This window comes from Pipistrellus kuhlii, unplaced genomic scaffold (genome assembly GCF_014108245.1).
Source record: "Pipistrellus kuhlii isolate mPipKuh1 unplaced genomic scaffold, mPipKuh1.p scaffold_m20_p_3, whole genome shotgun sequence".
In the NCBI taxonomy this organism is placed as follows: Eukaryota; Metazoa; Chordata; class Mammalia; order Chiroptera; family Vespertilionidae; genus Pipistrellus; species Pipistrellus kuhlii.
Genome location: NW_023425529.1, coordinates 101692506 through 101712425, shown reverse-complemented (window position 1 = coordinate 101712425; position 19920 = coordinate 101692506). Strand labels below are relative to the sequence as shown.

The window sequence follows — 19920 nt, the reverse complement described above, 5'->3', positions numbered from 1 at the left end:
TTTTTTTTTAGATTCTCATTAAGGTCCTTGAAGATCTCATCAAGTTTCTCAAAGGTTTTTAGAAGATTCTTGAGTAACCTTATAAATGTAGTATTGAACTCTATGCCATCCAGTAGTTCACTTTCTTCCATTCTTTCATTTTCTATGTCTCCACATTTTGGCTGCTTCCCTGTGTTAATGAAGTGGCTTTGTGTGGTAGGTGACCTATAGGGGCCAATAGCTCTGCCTCCCCAATAACTTAAGGTGGACACTCTTGGTGCACCCCTTTGTAGGCTGAGTGCAAAGTCTTAGTGTAGTTAAGCCTTGATTGCCCTTGGTACATGGGGAGGAATTGATCTCCAGGTCAATTGGCTGCAAGGACGCGCTGTGTCTATAATGGAAGAACTGCTGCGCTGGAGACACGCTTATGGTGCAGGACTTGTTTCAGTGGGGCTTTGGTGCTCACTGAGTTTGCCTCTTGAATGTGTCACTTATGGATGTGAGGTGTTGAAATCTGGTGTCTTACAATGACCACTAGGTACCCTGGCTTCTGCATCTCCAATGGGGTTGCAGGTCAGCTATTGCCTAAGGCCACCCTACAGGAGCTACAGTGAGAACTACAGTTTTCTCTTCTTTGCTTGGGGTTTGGAGGTTTTGGAGCTATCTAAACTGGGTTGCAAGTTTTATAGGTTAAGCTGCTATAGGGAAGGCCATTCATATGCAAAAGTTGCTGCTTGGATTTTGGGTGGGTTTGTAGTTGGGTGGGGCGGGGTCTCAGGTGTCATCAGGCTAGGGCATGGCAAACAGTAATAACTGCCAGCACATCTCTGACTGTGTCCCAGAGTCCTGCGCCCTAGCGCAGCAAGAAATTATTCCTGCACGCAGCTCCCTCACTTTCCAACCCAATGGCATACAGTCCTGCTTCTCTCTGTAAAAGTTTGGGTCCCACATGTCTCCCCAGAAACTGGATTTCAGAGAAATAGGGAGCTTTTCTCCCTTTGAGTTAAAGAAAACAATGCCTGATACCAGCCCGAATTGCAAGCGCCTTTGTATTTACCGCAGCTTTTTTTGTGCACTGAATGTTCTTTTTTATTTTTATTTTTTCTTTTTTTCTTTTTTTTTTTAATCCCTTTTGAGTTTATTTTTATGTATGGTGTAAGTTGGTGATCTAGTTTCATTTTTTTGCATGTATCTGTCTAATTTTCCCAATATCACTTATTGAAGAGTCTGTCTTGACTCCATTGTACACCCTTGCCTCCTTTGTCAAATATTAATTTAGCATAATGGCTTAGGCCAGTTTCTGGTTTCTCTATTGTGTTCCATTGGTCTACATGTCTGTTTTTGTGCCACTATTAGACTATTTTGAGAACAATGGGTTTGTAATATAACTTGACATCAAGTATTGTGATTCATCCAACTTCATTTTCTTTCTTAGGATTGCTTCAACTATTTGATCTTTTTAAAATTTCATATATAAATATTTGATGAGATTAGTTGATTCTACTAATCTATGAATACAGTATATTCTTCCACTTGTTTATGTCTTCCTCTATCTCTTTTTTTTAAATGCCCTGTAGTTTTCCAAGGACAAGTTTTTAACCTGCTAAGTTATATTTATTCCTAGGTATCTAAATTTTTTGTTGTTGCAATAGTAAATGGAATTGTTTTGCTCTCTCTCTCTCTTTTAATTTATTACTGCTGTATAAAAATGACACAAATTTCTAGGTGTTTATTTTGTATCCTACTATGTTGCCAAATTCATTATGAAATCTAGTAGGTTTTATATGGAGTCTTTAGGATTTTATATGTACAATATCATGTCATCTGTGAATAATGAGAGTTTTACTTCCTCCTTTCCAATTTGGATGCGTTTTATTTATTCTTGTCTGATCACTATGGCTAGCACTTCCAGTATGATGCCAAAAAAGAGTGGTGAAAGTGGGCATCCCTGTCTTGTTCCTGTTTTTAGGGTACATGGATTTAGTATTTTCCCATTGAGTATGCTTTGGCTGTACATTTGTCATATAAGGTTTTTGGTATGTTGAAGTATGATCCCTCTTGTCCCACTTTGGTAAGAGGTTTTTTTTTTTAAATCAAAAATGGGTGTTGGATATTGTCAAATGCTAATGCCAGGGGTCTTGATTCTGTATCTAGAAGGGTTCTAGAATCTGAAAAAGAAGCTGTGTGTAAATTAAATAAGAGTCCAGAGACAAAACATAATTTTGAAAGGCATCTGGGGGCAGGGGGCAGGCAGAAGAGCTTGGCTGAAGAAACCAAGTTCTTCTTGTCTCAGGATCCCTTGCTTTTTATCAACACAATTTGTCTTAAGGCAAGGTAGAGATATACACATCAAAGGGTAGGGTTAGGTACAGAATCAATTGTCAAATTGGGGAATTGCCTGCAGCTATTCAGGTATTTGGCCAGTAGGAGGCAATAACATTTAGATTAAGATGCCCTGAGCTGTCTGGCACTAAGCAAAAATTCTTTTCAGGTTTAGGGAAATGCCTTCAGCCATCCCAGCAGGCAATAACATAATATGTGACTCAGTCAATGTTGAGTCCCCAAGTTCCATCAACCTTTTCATGAAACTCTTGCAATTGTGACATTCTGGAACTGGATTCTGGCAAAATGCTTTTTCTGCATTGGTTGATTAATTATGTGATTTTTGTCTTTCAATTTGTTCATGTAATGTACCAAATTTATTGATTTGTGGATATTGTACCAGATTTGCAGCCCCAGAATAAATCCCAATTGGCATGGTGTATGATCTTTTTAATGTATTGCTGGATGTGATTTGCTAATATTTGTTGAGAATTTTTGCATCTATGTTCATCAGGGATACTGACCTGTAATTCTCTTCCTTTGTAATATCTTTATCTAGTTTGGGGATTAGGGAAATGCTGTCTTCATAAAAAAAGCTTGAAAGTACTCCTTCCTCTTGAGTTTCTTGGAATAGTGTGAGGAGGGTAGGTGTTAGTTCTTTTTTGAATGTTTGGTGAAACTCCCATGTAAAGCCATCCAGACCAGGGCTTTTGCTTGCTGGAGTTTTTTTTTGATTATTTCTTTAACTTCATCAGTAATTATTGGCCTATTCAGATTTTCTGATTCTTATTTATTGACTTTTGGAAGATTGTAGTTTTCTAGGAATATGTCCATTTTGTTTATGTTGTTCAGTGTGTTGGAATAGAGTTGTTCATAGTATTCTTTTACAATCTTTGTATTTCTGTGAGGTAGGTTGTTACTTCACCTCTTTCATTTCCAATTTTGTTTATTTGTGTCCTCTCTCTTTGTTTCTTGGTGAGCCTGGCTAGAGGTTCATCGGTCTTGTTTATAATTTCAATGACCCAGCTCTTGGTTCTATTGATCTTTTGTATTTTTTTTTTAAATGTATTTGGGTGCTCCTGTAGTGGGTGCATATATGTGTACCAGAGTTATATACTCTTGTTCTATCAACCCCTTTAATATTAATAAGTGGCCTTCCTAATCTCTTGTTATGGCCTTCCCTTTAGGTCTATTTTTTCAGGCATAAATATTACTACCCCATTTTTTTTTTTCATTTCCATTTGCCTGAAAAACCTTTTTCCACTCCTTCACTTAAAGACTGTCTGAGTCCTTTGTTCTGAAGTGAGTCTCTTGTAGACAGCATATATATATATATATATATATATATATATATATATATATATATATATATATATATATATAATGGGTCATGTTTTCTTGTACATTCAGCCAGGCTATGTCTTTTGATTGGACCATTTAATCCATTTACATTTAAGGTTATTATTGATAGGTACCTTTTTGTTGCCATTTTTAGTCTTTATGTCTGTGTTTCTCATTGTCTTTCTATTCCTTCCTTTTAAACCAGTTCCTTTAGGGTTTTTTGCATTACTGGTTTTTTGGTAATAAACTTCCTTTGCCTGTTTTTGTCTGCTAAGCTCCTGATTTCACCTTTAATTTTGAATGATAGCCTTGCTGGATAGAATAGCCTTGGATTTAGTCTCTTGCTTTTCATTACTTTGTATACTTCATTCCATTCCCTTTTGGCCTGATGTGTCTTGTTGAGAAATCATTTGATAGTCTAATTAGAAATCCCCTGTAGTTAATCCTCTGTCTCTCTTGCATCCCTTAGATTCTTTGTTGTTAACATTTATTATTGTCAACATGGCATGTCTTGGTGTGTGTCTTTTGGGGTTCATTTTGTTTGGGACTCTCTGTGCTTGTGTAACATTTTTTCTTCTCCAAGTTGGGAACATTTTTTGTCAATATTTCTTCAAATATGATCCAGGGTCCTAGGACAACATTTGTAGCATGTGGCTAATAGAATGTTCTCTTCTCTCACATAGAAAAAGAAAAGTGGCAATTGAAATTCCTCCTTTGCCTCTGAAAACAAAACTTTCAAGTAGTAGGAGTGTGGAAGGTGAGCAGAAAGCAGAGTTTGGATATTTTCTATGGGGACAGATGATCTTTGTGCCTGATGCTCCTTTTGCAGCCTGTACTGAGATGCATGAGCTCCTACTTGCTTAACAAGGGGGATACCTTTGTTATCTTTTTTTTTTTAAATAAATCTTTATTGTTCAGATTATTACAAATGTGTTCCTCTTCCCCCCTCAATTGCTCCCCTCCACCAGGTTCTCACCCCACCCTCTGTCCTTTCCCCATCCCCCATTGTCCTCATCCATAGGTGCACAGTTTTTGTTCAGGCTCTTCCCTCACCCCCACTCCCCTTTTCCCCGAGAATCGTCAGTCCACTCCCCTTCCATACCTCTGATTCTATTATATTCACCAGTTAATATTGTTCATCAGATTTTTTAATTCCCTTGGTTTTTAGATTCACTTGTTGATAGTTACGTATTTGTTGTTCATAATTTTTATCTTTATCTTTTTCCTCTTCCTAAATAACCCCCTTCAGCAATTCATATAATTCTGGTTTGGAGGTGATGAACTCTTTTAGCTTTTTATTTATTTATTAGTGAAGGTCTTTATCTGACCTTCGATTCTGAGTGATAGCTTTGCTGGGTAGAGTATTTTTGGCTGTAGGTTCTTGCTATTCATCACCTTGAATGTTTCTTGCCATTCCCTTCTGGCCTGCATGGTTTCTGTTGAGAAATCAGCTGACAATTGTATGGGTGCTCCTTTATAGGTAACTACCTGCTTTTCTCTTGTTGCTTTTAATATTCTCTTTGTCTTTTGCTCTTGGAATTTTAATTATGATGTGTCTTGGTGTGGTCCTCCTTGGATTCCTTTTGTTTGGGGTTCTGCGGGCTTCCTGGACTTGTAAGTCTATTTCTTTCCCCAGGTGGGGGAAGTTTTCTGTCACTATTTCTTCTAGTACTCTTTCGGTATCTTGTTTTCTCTCTTCTGGAATCTCCATAATTCTGATGTTGGTTTGCTTGAAATTGTCCCAGAGGTTTCTTACACTATCTTCAACTTTCTGATTCTCTTATCTTCTTGCTTCTGCAAAGGAGTGTCCTCTGGCTCTTTGTGTTCTAAATCTTTGTCTTGATTCTTGCGATCTTCCAGTCTGTTTTTAGGACTTTGTATAATATTTTTTATTTTAGACAATGTTTTCTTCATTTCTAGTTGATCCCTTATTATTTCTAGTTGCTCCCTTTTTATATCCTCATAGGTCTCATTTATTTTATTGGCCTTTTTTAGGATATTGTTGAATAACCTTATAACTGTAGTTTTGAACTCAATGTCCAATCTTTTCTTTTCCTCCATCTTCTTCCTTTGTGTCCTTCCTCTTGTCTGCATTTTAGTTGTTTCCCTGATTTGATGGAATAGCGTTGTGTGCTAGGTGTTCTGGTAGAGCCCAGTAGCACAGCTTTCCCAGTTACCTGCGGTGGATAGTCTTGGTGTAGCCCTTTGTGGGCTGTGTGTGCAGTCTAGTTGTTAAGCCTTGCTTATTGTTGGTATCACTGGGATGCATTGATCTCCAAGCCAATTGGCTGTGAGAATCAGCAGTGTCTCAGCTAGGAGGGCTTCTGTACTCGGCTTAGATAGGGCGGGGTCTCAGGGTGGTGCAGACAATCTTTGGTTCCCTGTCAGTCTTGCCTTAGAAAAGTCCTGTTCGTGGAGAGTTTTGGAAGATTGGTTGCGTGCGCGCATACCTCTTTGGTAAAGGTGCAGACAAGCTTTGGATTCCGGCCAGTCCCTCCTTAGAGAAAGCCAGCCTCTGAGAGAGCTTCTGTGCTCAGCCACAGATGGGGCGGAGTCTCGAGTTGGTGCAGACAAACTTTGTTTTCCCTTTGGTTCCTCCCCAAGTCCCGCAGTAATGGCCTCTGGCTTCACACACCTCTGAGAGATCTCTGCCCGCTGCCTGACAGTCTGACCTCTCCCTGTCTGGGGCCGTCTATCAGAGCAATAGGCTGATTCTATTTTCCTCTTGACCAAGTTATCCAGCAGCAATCTTGGTCCGGCCCTTCCTCTCCTTGCGCCTTCCCCCCCCCCCCCCCCACCCTCCCCGCACACAGTTCTCTGTACCTTCAGAATTCCTGAGGTTCAGCGTATCTTCTCTCTCCTTCCCAGACGGCAGGGCTTCCTTTCAGCTAGCTGTCCGGCACTTCAGGGCAATGCCTCCCGTTTTCCAGTTCTAAATTCAAATTTGTTGTGGTAGGCTGCATTCGGGTGTCTACTCTATGCCGCCATCTTGGTTGTCTCCCCTTTGTTATCTTTTATAAGTGAGGCCCAGAACAAGTGCAAGGGAAGGAAAAAGGCACAGAGTCCAATGTGGCTATTCCTTATGGTCTAGTGGTGCAGTCATCAGTCATTTCAGAAATCTCAATTTCTGGTCCACTGAGTGGAAGTGAAATGTAGTTTAGAGTTCACCGACTCTTTTATAAAAACACTATAAATATGTTTGCATAATTTCCAGGTTTAAGAACAATAAAATTTAAAACAAATCCTTACATACAGGTTAAGGCACCTAGTCTGTTAGTGTAAGTCTGTTGCTAACAACATCATTCCAGTTGGGAGAGATTTTAAGACAGCTATCTTGAGAGAAATCTTCCTCATGAAGCAGATTGTCTACTTACAGGATCAATATGAAAATCAAGGTATATTTTATAGAAAATAGGAAATACTTATGTATATAAATTTATTTGCTTTGGCAATTTATTTATAATTGATGATTAATACCAACAATTGAGGTGAAATTATACATGAGGTATAAATATAATATTTAAATGCAATATTCTATTTTATTTCCATTAGCAAAATAACTATGAATAAAATATTGTGGTATTTGACCAGCATCTTTCCCCTCCTTTTTCTTTTTCTTAGATGCACTGTGATGTTATGCAGCATTGATATAATTAATGTGTAACCAAAAATTTTTAAGAAGTCAGGAAATTTTAAGAGAAGGGAAGCCAGAAATACAATCATACTTATTTTTATTCTATTTTAAGTATCTTCTAGGTCCTTGCTTCTCAGTGTGGTCTTTGGGCCAGCAGCCTGGGCCTATTAGAAATGCAGAATCGCAGGCCCAATCAGACTGCCCGGATCAGATTTGCATTTGAACAAGATCCCCAGATGATCTGTGTGCATGCTACAGTGGGTGATGGAATACCATTTATCCTTGTGTGCCTAGCACAGTTTCCAAATATGTAGGGTTCCATCTCAGAAATAGAACCCATACTAAACTAGGTTCAACTTCACTAATGATATTGTCTATGCCCATTAAAGTCATCCAGCACATATGGTTAAATTTAAGATGTATGGCAGAAGTGATTTTGTTTTGTTCACAGGGCATTGCTGAATGGAAAATTATGGCTTTGCTGCCATCTTCTAGGTAGTCAAAGAAACAAAAAATTCCTAGATAATAATTCAAACAGTATGATTTTTCTTGCTCCATATAGAACTCATATATAATATTTTAACTCCTCTCAATAAAATAATTGCACAATGGTGACAAAAGAAAACATTACATAAATGCCTATGATACAAAAAGGAGAAAAAAATCTTTTCTTTTCTCTTCCAACACCAGTTGCTAAATTATGATACCAATCTCTATTTAGAGATCTGTCTACCTAAAACCAAACTCAATAAATGATCTTTCTCTCTACAGTTATTGAATTACAAGAAAAATTAAACCCATTAACAATTGATCTAGGAGAGTCAATCTGCTTAGTGTATGTAATAATAAATAGGTTGGGACAAGTGCACAGGTATGTTGACTGGCTAATGAAGAAACATGGGTTTAACAAGCCTGTTTACATTTCTAAAATTAATTGAAGAACATAGTTTTGGTCTTATGTTAGGTTAAAACCCTTTCACATTGGAAAACTTGAATTATGTCTTACCAGCATCATACATTACAAAATAAGAATTCCCTGAAGCTGTAATTAATGGTCCAGGACTCTTAGATGACCATAATCTCCTTTTGTCTAGTGTCCAGAGTTAAATTCAGTGCAATACATTGGTAAGAAAATGCCAATTACCTGTGACCAAATAGGCCACTGGTCAAATAGAATGGCATTTAAGAACATTGTGAAATATATCTATGAAAGCATCATAGAACACAGGGCCTCTCTTTGGCTATGTATATGCAAAGGCTGTTCTAGTCAGCTTTAGTTAGCAGGGAAATAAGGGGTTTGTTCAGTCTCTCTCACTGACTCCAAAGGTTCTACACAGTTCTGATATTTCATGGAATCTGCACCTGGTGGGGCCAAGGAGCAACTGGAAATCTAGCTGTAAATTTGATAGTGACTTCTCACCACTTTGCTTTAAAAAGAACACATTGTTTTCCTTGCTTTACCTAACAGGCCACTCTCAGTTTTTAAATAACAAAAGCAACCAAGCCACATAAGAACCTTTTAATGTTGTTTGCCTTTGGTTAGCACATCTTTGGTTGAACATCACCCCTGACTGACAGGCTACACATTTTCACACCTTCCTGTCAGCAGCAGCTCTGCTCAGTTTACAGAATGGTGGAGCCCAGAGCCACTTGGAAAGAACCATGTAAGGAAGAGACTCAGCAAGGCAGACATGTTTCAAAATATGCAATTATATATAAAATTGATATTTTACATATATACAGTAAAGGGAGAGATATACACACATGTACATATGCTATACATACATTTATTTACAATTAAAAATATGCTTCTTAGAAGCTTTTAAATAGCAAATTAGGCAATGCACAAATAAAAGCCATTTAATTTTAAGTAACATAGATAAATGTTTTCATTTAAAAAAAATTATATTAGTAGGAATATAGCCATCTCCAGGAAGGCTAGGAAAGTTCGTAGAAACTCTTGCATCTTCAACATTCTGACTTCTCAATGTTTCCATTTTGAGCAGGAACCATGTCAATCAGTTGTCCTCTCTTACTTTCTCCTGAGTGCACTCTCTCCCACAGGTGTTTCCTTTCACTTCCCCTTCCCTGAGCTTAATGTCACACCGGGGAAAACTCATATTTTAGTTTCTGGACCCTCAGCAATGAGAGGCTGGAAAGAGTTTCTAATCCTGGCAACTTCCACTGCACACAGATGTCCAAAGCCTTTATTGTACCATTCTGGGGAGTGACCTCTGTGGGGAGAAAAATCAGAAAGGAATTGGGAAAGTCTTTTTCCACAACATAGCAATTTGTCATGGTAGACAGGGCTGACCTTGTGCCCTGATCATCAGTACATTTGCATACAACCTGGGACTGCCTCCTCGGGGGTCTGAGAACGCAGTGGTCAGACTATCTTCTTAGTACTCACTGGGTGCTTTAAAATGATATCATCTCCTCTGAGAAGATTCAGACTGAATTCTAGAATTGACTGAGAGAATTCAACTTGTTTCTATTAGACCAAGAACTTAGTTCAGCATCATGAATGCCTTGAAAAGTTTGGATTTAAGTTAGTTTCTTCTGAAAGGAGGGCAACTAGAGGCAGCAGCAGAAGGGGGAAGACATAAAGGAAATGCCAGAGAGGAGACTCATGTTATGTGCTGAACTCCAGTGTTTGTGTTTATGTTTGCTCTGTTCGAGAAGCACAGACACAGGAATGGGAACAGGACTGAGAAAAGAGAAGAGCAAAGGGCTCCAGGAAAATGACAGAATCTCAGGGAAGGTGGAGAAGAGGAACAAAGAGTGGGAGGCATACATAATCATCTATAAAAGCATGTTAATGGCTACGAGGGGGGAAAAAGTATAGTTAAATAACTAAGATGGCAGACAGGGTCTTGGCAAATGTGCCACTTGAGCTGAGACTCCAACACCATGCCTGCCCTCCTGGAGGGTTCACACTTACTTCAGGTCTATCCTGCAGATGTGGGTCAGTCTTGACTTGCCAGAACCACATGGTTCTATTAAGTACTGAGAATCCATCACTATGGCTCGCACACCGCCCATGAGCTGAGCTTCCTCGTGCTCTACAGAGAGGGAGACCAAGGTACACATTCCTTTGGGCAAATCAGTCTTCCAGGTCCTGTAGTGAAACAACCCACACATCAGAGTTATGGCTAAGAGAGGAAGACTTGAACACAGTGCAGAGGTTTACACATATTTTTCCTGCTCAAATTCCAATCCTAGTTACTTGGATTAAGCAAATGATTCCCATAAGTTTGGGTAAAGTTTATACAGTGCAGTTCAAAGCAAGGGTCTCAGCCCAAGAACCCCGAGGCCAGAAATGCCCATGCAGTATCCAGACCTTTGGAAACAAATTGAGGCTGCAGAGGTCTTCTTACAGATTTGGAATGAGGAAGCACTCTTTCAACTCATTCAGTAAACATCTAATGAGCAGAGATGTGCCAAGCTCAGAGAAGCCACCAAGGGCACAGAGATACACAGTCCAGGAGGTGGAGCAGAAATACAAAGATAATTCTAAAACATCGTAGTCAGTGCAGTGACATGGAGAGGCACAGAGCACTCTGGGATCACGTAGAAGGGTAGGGGAGGCACACAGGGAAGCCTTCCTGGAGGAGATGATGCTCAATTCAAGTCTTAAAGGATAAATGAACCGGCAATGCGCAGCTTGAAGAAAACTAAACTATGTGGACTGCTATCTTTCTTTAAATACCTGCTTGGCTCTTGAGTAGGACAAGAAATAAATCAGTTGATTTGACTTTAGAGAAGCCCTGGCTCACAATGTGCACTTTCCAAAAACGGAGTAGGCTCTATGAGGAGGTAGTGTGTTCCTTGTTATTGAAGCTATTCAAACATAGAGGGGACTACCATTTGGAGTAAAATTGTTGATGGAAGTCAGGAAGCATGAGAGCATTTGTACAATATATACCATAGGGTATGGATTTTATTATTACCATCCCAGTTTAAGCCATATTCCCTTAGTTAGTCATCTCATCTATAACTTCTTCCTGTTCTATGACACCCCAAAGAGAAACTACTACACATTCCCAACAAGAAGCACACAAGTGCTTAGGGACTTCCCCTTTGGCATGACCATTCTCTTCATGCATGATAATGTGATTAATAATAATTAAGATGGGAAGATTATACATTTGTGCAAGCAAAATGGAAAAATGCAGTATCTAATACAGGAAGCTCCTGAGGAACTAGAGAAGAGGACAATGTGAGAATCAATCATGAAAGGAGACCAGCCATGTATGTGTGAATCTAAATAGGGAGATACTCTAAAGACAGTATGTCACTTCCTCACCATACTTGCCACTTCCTAGCTTCTTATTTTATAATCAGAAGAAATTCCTGTTGCAGGAGACACATACGGTTCATCATTTATATCCTTGCATTCTGAGTTCTTCTCCCTCAGAATCTCATGGCCCATCCACCTTCTCCCTTAAGTCTTGGATCAAATATCAATGCAGTGACATTCTGCCTTGACCACTATATTTAAAATACCATCCCTTACTTTGCCATTATCTTACTTATCCCCTTAGAATAAGTAAACCCATCCCCTCACTTATTATGTATTGACTCTCTCTGGCTAATAAAACAGAAACCTGAGAGAGCAGGATTGTGGTCTGCAGTGTTTCCTGCTGTCTCCCCAAAGCCTCCAAAGCAGGCCTACTCAGCTGGTGATGGAAGGATAACTAAGAAACAGCATTCTGGTGGATGTATGGAAGCAAGGAGGCTCCAAGCTTGAGTGGCCTCAGCTTCCTCTAAGGCACATGTGTCAAACACAAGGCCCGCGGGCCAAATCCGTCCCGCCAGGCTTTGCAATGTGGCCCGCACCGCACTGTCATCACTGCCATGCTGTCATCACTGCACTCCGCTGCGTTTCCATCACAATGACAGTTTATGACTGTTCAGTAAACCATTCGGCCCGCGATTTAGGCTGGATTTTAGATTTTGGCCCCTTCTCTGATTGAGTTTGACACCCCTACAGGGGAAGGAAGAGGCTCCATTCGTTGGCATAAATATTCTATGTGAAAAGCAACTTTTAGTTTGCCATCAAGACTAGTTTCATAAAGGAAATACTTTAAATATACATTTGGGAATTTCACTAGTGATTCATTTTATACCACTAATCCAAGAGAAGCAACAATGTTTGCCATCAGCTATCAATAAAAAAGGACATATTGATTTAATTACATTTTATTTGAGTTTTTTAGTATCCTGAATCCCTCTTATTTCTGACTCAATACTGACTCACCAGCCCACATGCACAGATCCACTGTGTAAACTTCCTGTCACTGATTGAGCATTCCATTATGAACTCAACCCACAAATCTCTCAGAGGAAATATTTCAGCAGTAGACACAGTCTTGCAAGCTTAGTCAGACCCTGGAATCTATTGGATTTCAAGGATAGCTGGACCTTCAGAGCTATAATGAACTATGACCAGCTGAAGCTATGCAAATGAATCCTGAAGTTACATTCCAGTCTTGAGAGTTACACAAACTCTCCAGAGGGAGAAAGGCAAAAAGCAGGAGAAAGTCAAACTGAATTTATGTTATTTGGCAGAAAGTACAACTGGACAAACAGCAGTTATTCTTGGGACTCTGTTCTGAGGAAATGAACAATATTTATGGCCTAATAAACTGTATGCTCCAAAATTAAAGCAGTCATAAGAGAGCTCAATTTTCAATGGAGCTGAAAATTAGGTGAAGAAGTAGGAAGTCAGGCATAAATGGAACAAATTCAGTTTTTGCTGAGGGAAATGAGGGCCAACTTAGTATTCCCATTACAGGGTAAATTTAGATGGTAGAACTCCATGAAATGCTTAAATCTGCAGCTTTATCTGCTCTAGGACCAGAATATATTTAACTCAAGAGTCAAGCTTACCTGAGGACCACAAAGTCTCTGGAAGGATGCGGGGCCATGCTGTTCAACACGTACTGATAGATTTCTGTTTGCTTGTCCAGAGTTTCCACAACCTTCCACTGCACAAAGTCCTCATCCCACAGGTGGCGCTCTCTTAGCACACGATTCAAAACCACTGAAGGGGGTGCTTCCACCTCCACGGAAGCCTTCCATAACTTCAGTGGATTTCCGTCTCCCACCTTGGGGAAGATACCATCAAAGGCTGAACAGGTTAACTAGTTCCAACAAAATCCTACCACATTTCATTGAGCATTCAAAAAAAAAAAAAAATCACTAAGTTTGCACCTTGAAAGAGTGATTTTGCATACCTCAGGTTTACCTTTTATAAGATTAAAAAAAACCCAATGATCATAAAATAATAACCACTGATACCCATCAACCTGTTTGCCAGGTGTCTTTCTAACCCATTTGATTTTTAAATAGCCCTCATCTGATAGTGGTATTATTATTATGTTCATTATGCAACTGAAAAAAACCTGAGGCATAAACAGGTGTGTGACTTGCCAAACATCACATACGTAAGGGTCAGAGAGGGGATTGGGATCTAGTAGTCTGACTCACAGTCTGCAATCTGATTACGTGAAACTGATTGCCTCTCAGTCTCTAGCAAGAGTCTTTGACATGTTCATGTGTGTGCCAACCCTGCGGACAGTGGCTGTTTTTAAAGCAAAATAATTTCTTGGTGGTTGGATGTAGTTCTTTGGTGGTTTTTTTTTTTTTTTAATTTTTTTTTTTTTTTTTTTACCACCACTGAGATTACCTTTTTGAAAGCCAGGTCTGTATTGTCTGTGCTGGAACATGTAACCCATCCTTTAAACTTCTCCTTGGCTTCCTTCTGGAGGCCCTGGATGAGCTGGTCCAGGTAAGTGTGGAATGTGGCCCCGCTTTCCTCCACCTGGTTCCCCAGGTCTTCCAGAGTTGGAATATGGATCTCAGCCTCCACGTAAGAATTATGAAACTGGGCCACCATCTCATGTGGGACCTGAACCAATGGGTACATGAAAGAGATTCATGAGTTAAAGAAGCTGAGATTAATAGAAAAAGCAAAGTCACTTAGTAAAAAAAACTATTGATATGTGTATCAGAATGGGCCAAGTGCTGTGGACCAGATGTTTTACTAAGATCAGTGGCAAATCTGGCAGTAGGGGTGGGGCTTCCTAAAGTCAGGAAACACAAATATGTTTCTGAGACTATATTATGACTCAAAACATTGCAATAACTTCTCATTCAGTCTTTCCATTTTCCTTAAATTTTTTCTCCAATATATATATTTTTTCAGTTTGGCAAAATGTAGACTCAGGAAACTTAAAGCACACAGACTTAAGGGAAACATCAACTATGACTTAGAAATGGCTTTACTTTTTTAGCATACTTTTCTCACTTACAAATGTACCACAAAAAAAGTATGCCTGAAGTCTAGTTCACTTTCTTCTTTAACATAGCTATGGCTATATCCATAAGCTATTCTTGATTCTTAGTAAACAGGGATTGGTCAAAACACACACACACACACACACACACACACACACACACACACACACACCACACACACACACACACACACACAGATGTTGAACCTAATCACATCTTGAGGTAAAAATAAATAAATAAATTAAATAAACAGCCTCACTGGTGTAGCTCAGTGGTTGAGCATTGACCTATGCACCAAGAGATCTTGGTTTGATTCCTAGTCAAGGCACATGCCTGGCTTGATCCCCAGTAGGCAGGAGGCAGCCAATCTGTTTCTCTTGCATTGAAATTTCTATTTTTCTCTCTTGAAATCAATAAAAACATATTAAAAAAAAAAAAGAAACTAATTGTCTGGCTTGCCTTGAATCTGGTAACTGATAGTGACATAATTGTTCTCATGAAAACGTCATCATGGTTTCCTGATGGGGCCAGCCACACAAATACTTTTACCTGTCAAGACTCAATTACATAGATACCTTCTCACATTCCTTGGATTTAAATCAACAGCTACAGAGGATCCTATTGTCATTACACTCTCAGGAACAAACATATAAGCCATGAGTGTAGAAACTATTCCAATGATCTCATCTAGTTCCAAAAAATATAAGGAAGGCAGTTCAAGCCTTTCACTTACCTCAAAAATTCTGTCACATTCCATGATCATGTGGGCAAGGCCCTGAGAGGCGGCCAGATTCTCACTGAGTTCCTTTTGATCTGGCTTCCCGGTGGCGTATTTCTTCTGAATGACCCTGTAAGTGAAGGGGACAGTCCTAACTAAGCAGATCTCAAACCGAAGAGCTTTTCACAATAAAAGTTTATCCTATTTTTTTTCTTTTTCCAGGTGCTCTTCTGACCCCAGATTTTCTCATTTCCAAACAAAGGCAATGACCACACATATTAGATGTTCTGAATCAGGCTAACTGACAGTTCATAATGAAAAACCTTGGAAAACTACAAGAGCAGGAATAACTATTGGGGGAGAAATTAGTCTATTTTTCCCCAGTTTAAAACCACTTTGCTGCAAGCTGCCGTGTCTGGGCCTTGAATCTAGTCCTTTTTTTTTTTTTTTTTTTTTAAACTTAAAGATTGTAAAATACTACTTCATGTATTTTTCCCTCCTTCCCACTCACACACCCAGGTTTTCTGGGTCACAACAGACATTCTTCAATGCTACTTCAACAATTCTATGAATCTGAGCACACAAATAAGGACCTTAAAACATTTTCTGGTTATAAATTAAGAAATGACAAATCCTTAAGTTGAAATCCAATATGAGAAGGTTTTTTTTTTTTTGTTGTTGTTTTTTTTTTAATGAACTGTTGGTTACGATTCCTATTGTTGCTGAGGAAAACCCACCTGGGGGAGCTTTCTTTCTTCAGTAAATTGAGATGAAAGAGAGATGGGGCCAGACACACAGCCAGGTTTTTGGGTGTCATCTGATTCTCTTCCACCAAGTTGGCCACGTCCTTGAGGAAGCACAGAAGTGTCTGCAGGACATCCCTGCTCTCGTCGGCCAGCAGCAGGATGGCAGCCTGCACTGCCTGCAGCCGCTGCTCCTCCGGGACATCTGTGGAAAAGTGGATGCCAGGGCATCAGAGAAACAGCCACAGAAAGAGCCAGCTTGGAAAAATGTAAGCTGCACCTTCCTGATATGAAGACATACTCAGAGATATCATCATCAACCACGATGACAACTGCTAAGAAAGAAGTAATTGCTTTGGCTTTATAGTTGGTAAGAGACAGAGCTGGGATTGGAACCTCAGCATCCAACTCCAGAACCCAGTCTTCACAAGGAAGTAGCCCTCACTTTTCATACTCTGCTCATCCTTTTTCAAACTGTTTTTCTGTTCTGGTTGAAGTAGGCAGTAAGCCGGAGCACTATCAGCCTAGCTTTCCTCTTGCCCATTCCCTCCCACCGGACAGCTTGTAAACCACTCCTGATGCCTGTGGCTCAGTGCTTTGGAATCCACTGTGTTGGAGATGGCAGTCTTGCCTTTCCTTGCCCTGAGTGGTGCAGCCAGGTGTGATGTCAACTTGGTGCAATTAACCATGAATGGTAGGATTGGTTTGCTTGGGTCCCTGAACTGATGATGTCAGAGGGCGAGCCTGGAACATTTACTTTACTACAAGCCATGGGGCTTGGTTCAGAGGAGGCACATGGCTTTATGTAGTGATCCAGGCCATCTGTTCTAATCTTGAAATTAATGGAAATTGAGGCTATGTTTAGGGAAGAGGAACCAGGCTCACTAAAACTATGGGAATTGATGGAAGATCTACCTGGTGACATCCAAGAGATATTAAAGTTCACTACTATGACTAGATTGCTATCAATCTCTCCCTTAAAGTCTATCAGGAATATTTTTATGTACTTGTGTGCTCCTATATTGGGTGCATATATGCTTACTATGGTTATAGTTTCTTGTTGAACCATTCTCTTTAGTATTAAGAAGTGCCCTTTTTTGTCTCTTGTTATGGCCTTTGTTTTGAAATCTATTTTATCTAATATGAGTATTGCTACCACAGCTTTTCTTCTTTTTTCTTTTCATTTTCATGGAATATAATTTTCCATTCCTTTACTCTGTCTATCTTTTATTCTAAGGTGGATCTCTTGTAGACAGCATATATATGAGACATGTTTTATTATCCAGTTAGTCAACCTATGTCTTTTGACTGGAGCATTTATACTGGAGGCTAATTCCAGCAGGTCATAATAAATGCAAGAAGTTCATCAGAAGGCTGATACTCTGTTCCCCCGAAAATAAGACAGTGTCTTATATTAATTTTTGCTCCCAAAGATGTGCTAGGTTTTATTTCCAGGGGGTGTCTTATTTTTCCATGAAGAATACGGTAGACATTTATTGTTAAATGAAAATAAAGGAAATTTATTACCTGTATACGGTACGGTAGTACGGTAGTTGTCAACACAAACCAGACAAACTGTGAATCCTACAGTATCAAGAATTTACTCATTTATTCAATGACAATCATGTCATCATCTTCTGGAACATCATCATAACAATCCAATTCCTGAATTTCCTGGTGAATTTCTTGTGACTCCATTTCTTTCAGAATCATGGACCAAATCTTTCATGTTTAGCCTAGGGGGCCCTTATTTTTTGGGGGGATGCCTTATATTTCATTCAGAAGGAAACTTGTAAGTAGGTCTTATTTTTGGAGGATATCTTATTTTCAGGGAAACACGGTAGGACTTTTGATATTCAACAGGGCTGAAAATCTGCATATTATTAATTGCTGCTGGTTGAATGGCCAAGGGCAGTTCCCCTAACCTTATAATCCTTAATTGCAGGCGTCCTCAAACTTTTTAAAGTGGGGGCCAGATCATGGTCCCTCAGAGAGCTGGAGGGCCGGACTATATGAACTACTAATTCCTACTGTAACACCTCGGCTGTGCTCACTGCCCAAAAAACCAGGCGGGCCGGATCAGACTCCTCTGCGGGCCGCATGTGGGCCGCGGGCCATAGTTTGAAGACGCCTGCTTTATTGTTTCCAAAATCTTACCTTTTAATTCATTTACACTTAAGTTTATTTCTGATAGGTATTTATTTATTGCCATTTTTATTTTCTTTATACCTGTCATCCTCTCTCTCTCTCTCTCTTTTTCTTCTTCTTAAAGCAATCCTTTTAAAATCCATTATATTGCTGGTTTCATTATAGTATACTCCTTTAACCTTTTTATTGCCTGGAAAGCTTTTTATTTTACCTTCATTTATAATGATAGTCTTTCTGGATAAAGTAGTCTTGGACTTAGGATCTTATTTTTCATTACTTTGAGTACTTCATGCCACTTCATTCTAGCCTGAAGTGTTTCTACTGAGAAGTCAGCTGACATTCAAATGGGAACTCCTTTGTAGGTAATTTTCGTCTCTTGTTGCCTTTAAGATTCTTTCTTTTGTTTATTTTTCCTTTCTTTTTTTTATTTATTGTCTAAAGTTTTACATATGTCACCTTTCCCCCCAATTGAAACCCCTCCCCCACCCCCGCCCAGCCATTCCCAACCCAGGCAAGTCCCCACTGCCCCAGTGTCTGTGTCCATTGGTTATGCTAATATGCATGCATACATGTCTTTTGGTTGCTCTCTAACTCCCCCTCACCTCCCCTGTCATTTGTCTTAGGATCTATTTTTGTTCATCAAATTATGTTGATCATTATTGCCCACATATGAGTGAGATTATATGATATTTATCTTTCTCCGACTGGCATATTTCACTTAACATAATGCTTTCCAGTACCATCCATGCTGTTATACATGGTAAAAGTTCTTTCTTTTTTTTTTGCAGATGTACCACTGTTTTTTAATCCACTCATCTGCTGATGGGCACTTAGGTTTTTTCCAAATCTTAGCTATTATAAATTGTGCTGCTATGAACATAGGGGCACATGTAGCCTTTAGATTAATGTTTCTGGTTTCTTGGGATATAGTTCTAGAAGTGGGATTACTGGATCAAATGGGAGTTCCATTTTTAACTTTTGAGGAAACTTCATACTGTTTTCAACAGTGACTGCACCAGTCTGCATTCCCACCAGCAGTGTACAAGGGTTCTTTTTTTCCATATCCTTGCCAGCACTGTCGTTTGTAGATTTGTGGAGGATTGCCATTCTGACAGGTATGATGAGATGGTATCTCATTGTTGTTTTGATTTGCATTTCTGAGATGATTAGTGACTTAGAACATGTTTTCATATGTTTCCAGGCCTTCTGTATGTCCTCTTTTGAAAAGGGTCTATTTATTTCCTTTGCCCATTTTTTTATTGGATGGTTTATCTTCCTTTTGTTAAATTGTATGAGTTTCCTGTAAATTTTGGAGATTAAACCCTTATCTGAAATAGCATTGGCAAATATGTTCTTTCATGCAGTGGGCTTTCTTGTTTTGTTGATGGTTTCTTTTGCTCTCCAGAAGCTTTTTATTGTGATATAGTCCCATTTATTTTCTCCTTAGTCTCCATTGCCCTAAGAGCTGTGTAGGTAAAGATATTACTATGACACATGCTGCTATTTTGCTGCCTATGGAGTCTTGTAGAGTTTTTATGGTTTCCCTTCTTAGATTTAAGTCCTTTAGCCATTTTGAGTTTGTTTTTGTGTATGGTGTATGTTGGTGATCTAGTTTCATTTTTTTGAATGTATCTAACCAAATTTCCTAGCACCATTTATTGAAGAGACTGTTTTGACTCCATTGTATGCTTTTGCCTCCTTTGTCAAATATTAATGGAGCATAACAGCTTGGG

General features: G+C 39.3%; 2 protein-coding genes across 6 annotated transcripts in view; one reads left to right on the top strand and one right to left on the bottom strand.

Moving 5' to 3' along the window:
* The window catches only part of KL (klotho), an 81046-nt gene that overhangs the window by 54130 nt on the left and 6996 nt on the right, over positions 1-19920 (top strand). The window lies entirely within an intron of this gene.
* The window catches only part of STARD13 (StAR related lipid transfer domain containing 13), a 246629-nt gene continuing 235470 nt past the window's right edge, over positions 8762-19920 (bottom strand). For all 5 annotated transcript variants that reach the window (XM_036455313.2, XM_036455312.2, XM_045588603.1 and 2 more), the window contains exons 9-14: positions 16034-16244; positions 15312-15426; positions 13968-14189; positions 13169-13386; positions 10218-10394; positions 8762-9510 (exon numbers count right to left, since the gene is read on the bottom strand). In XM_036455313.2, the coding sequence (XP_036311206.1) occupies positions 9393-9510; positions 10218-10394; positions 13169-13386; positions 13968-14189; positions 15312-15426; positions 16034-16244 (1061 nt within the window). In that variant the 3' untranslated portion in view covers positions 8762-9392. The remainder of the gene's footprint in view (positions 9511-10217; positions 10395-13168; positions 13387-13967; positions 14190-15311; positions 15427-16033; positions 16245-19920) is intronic.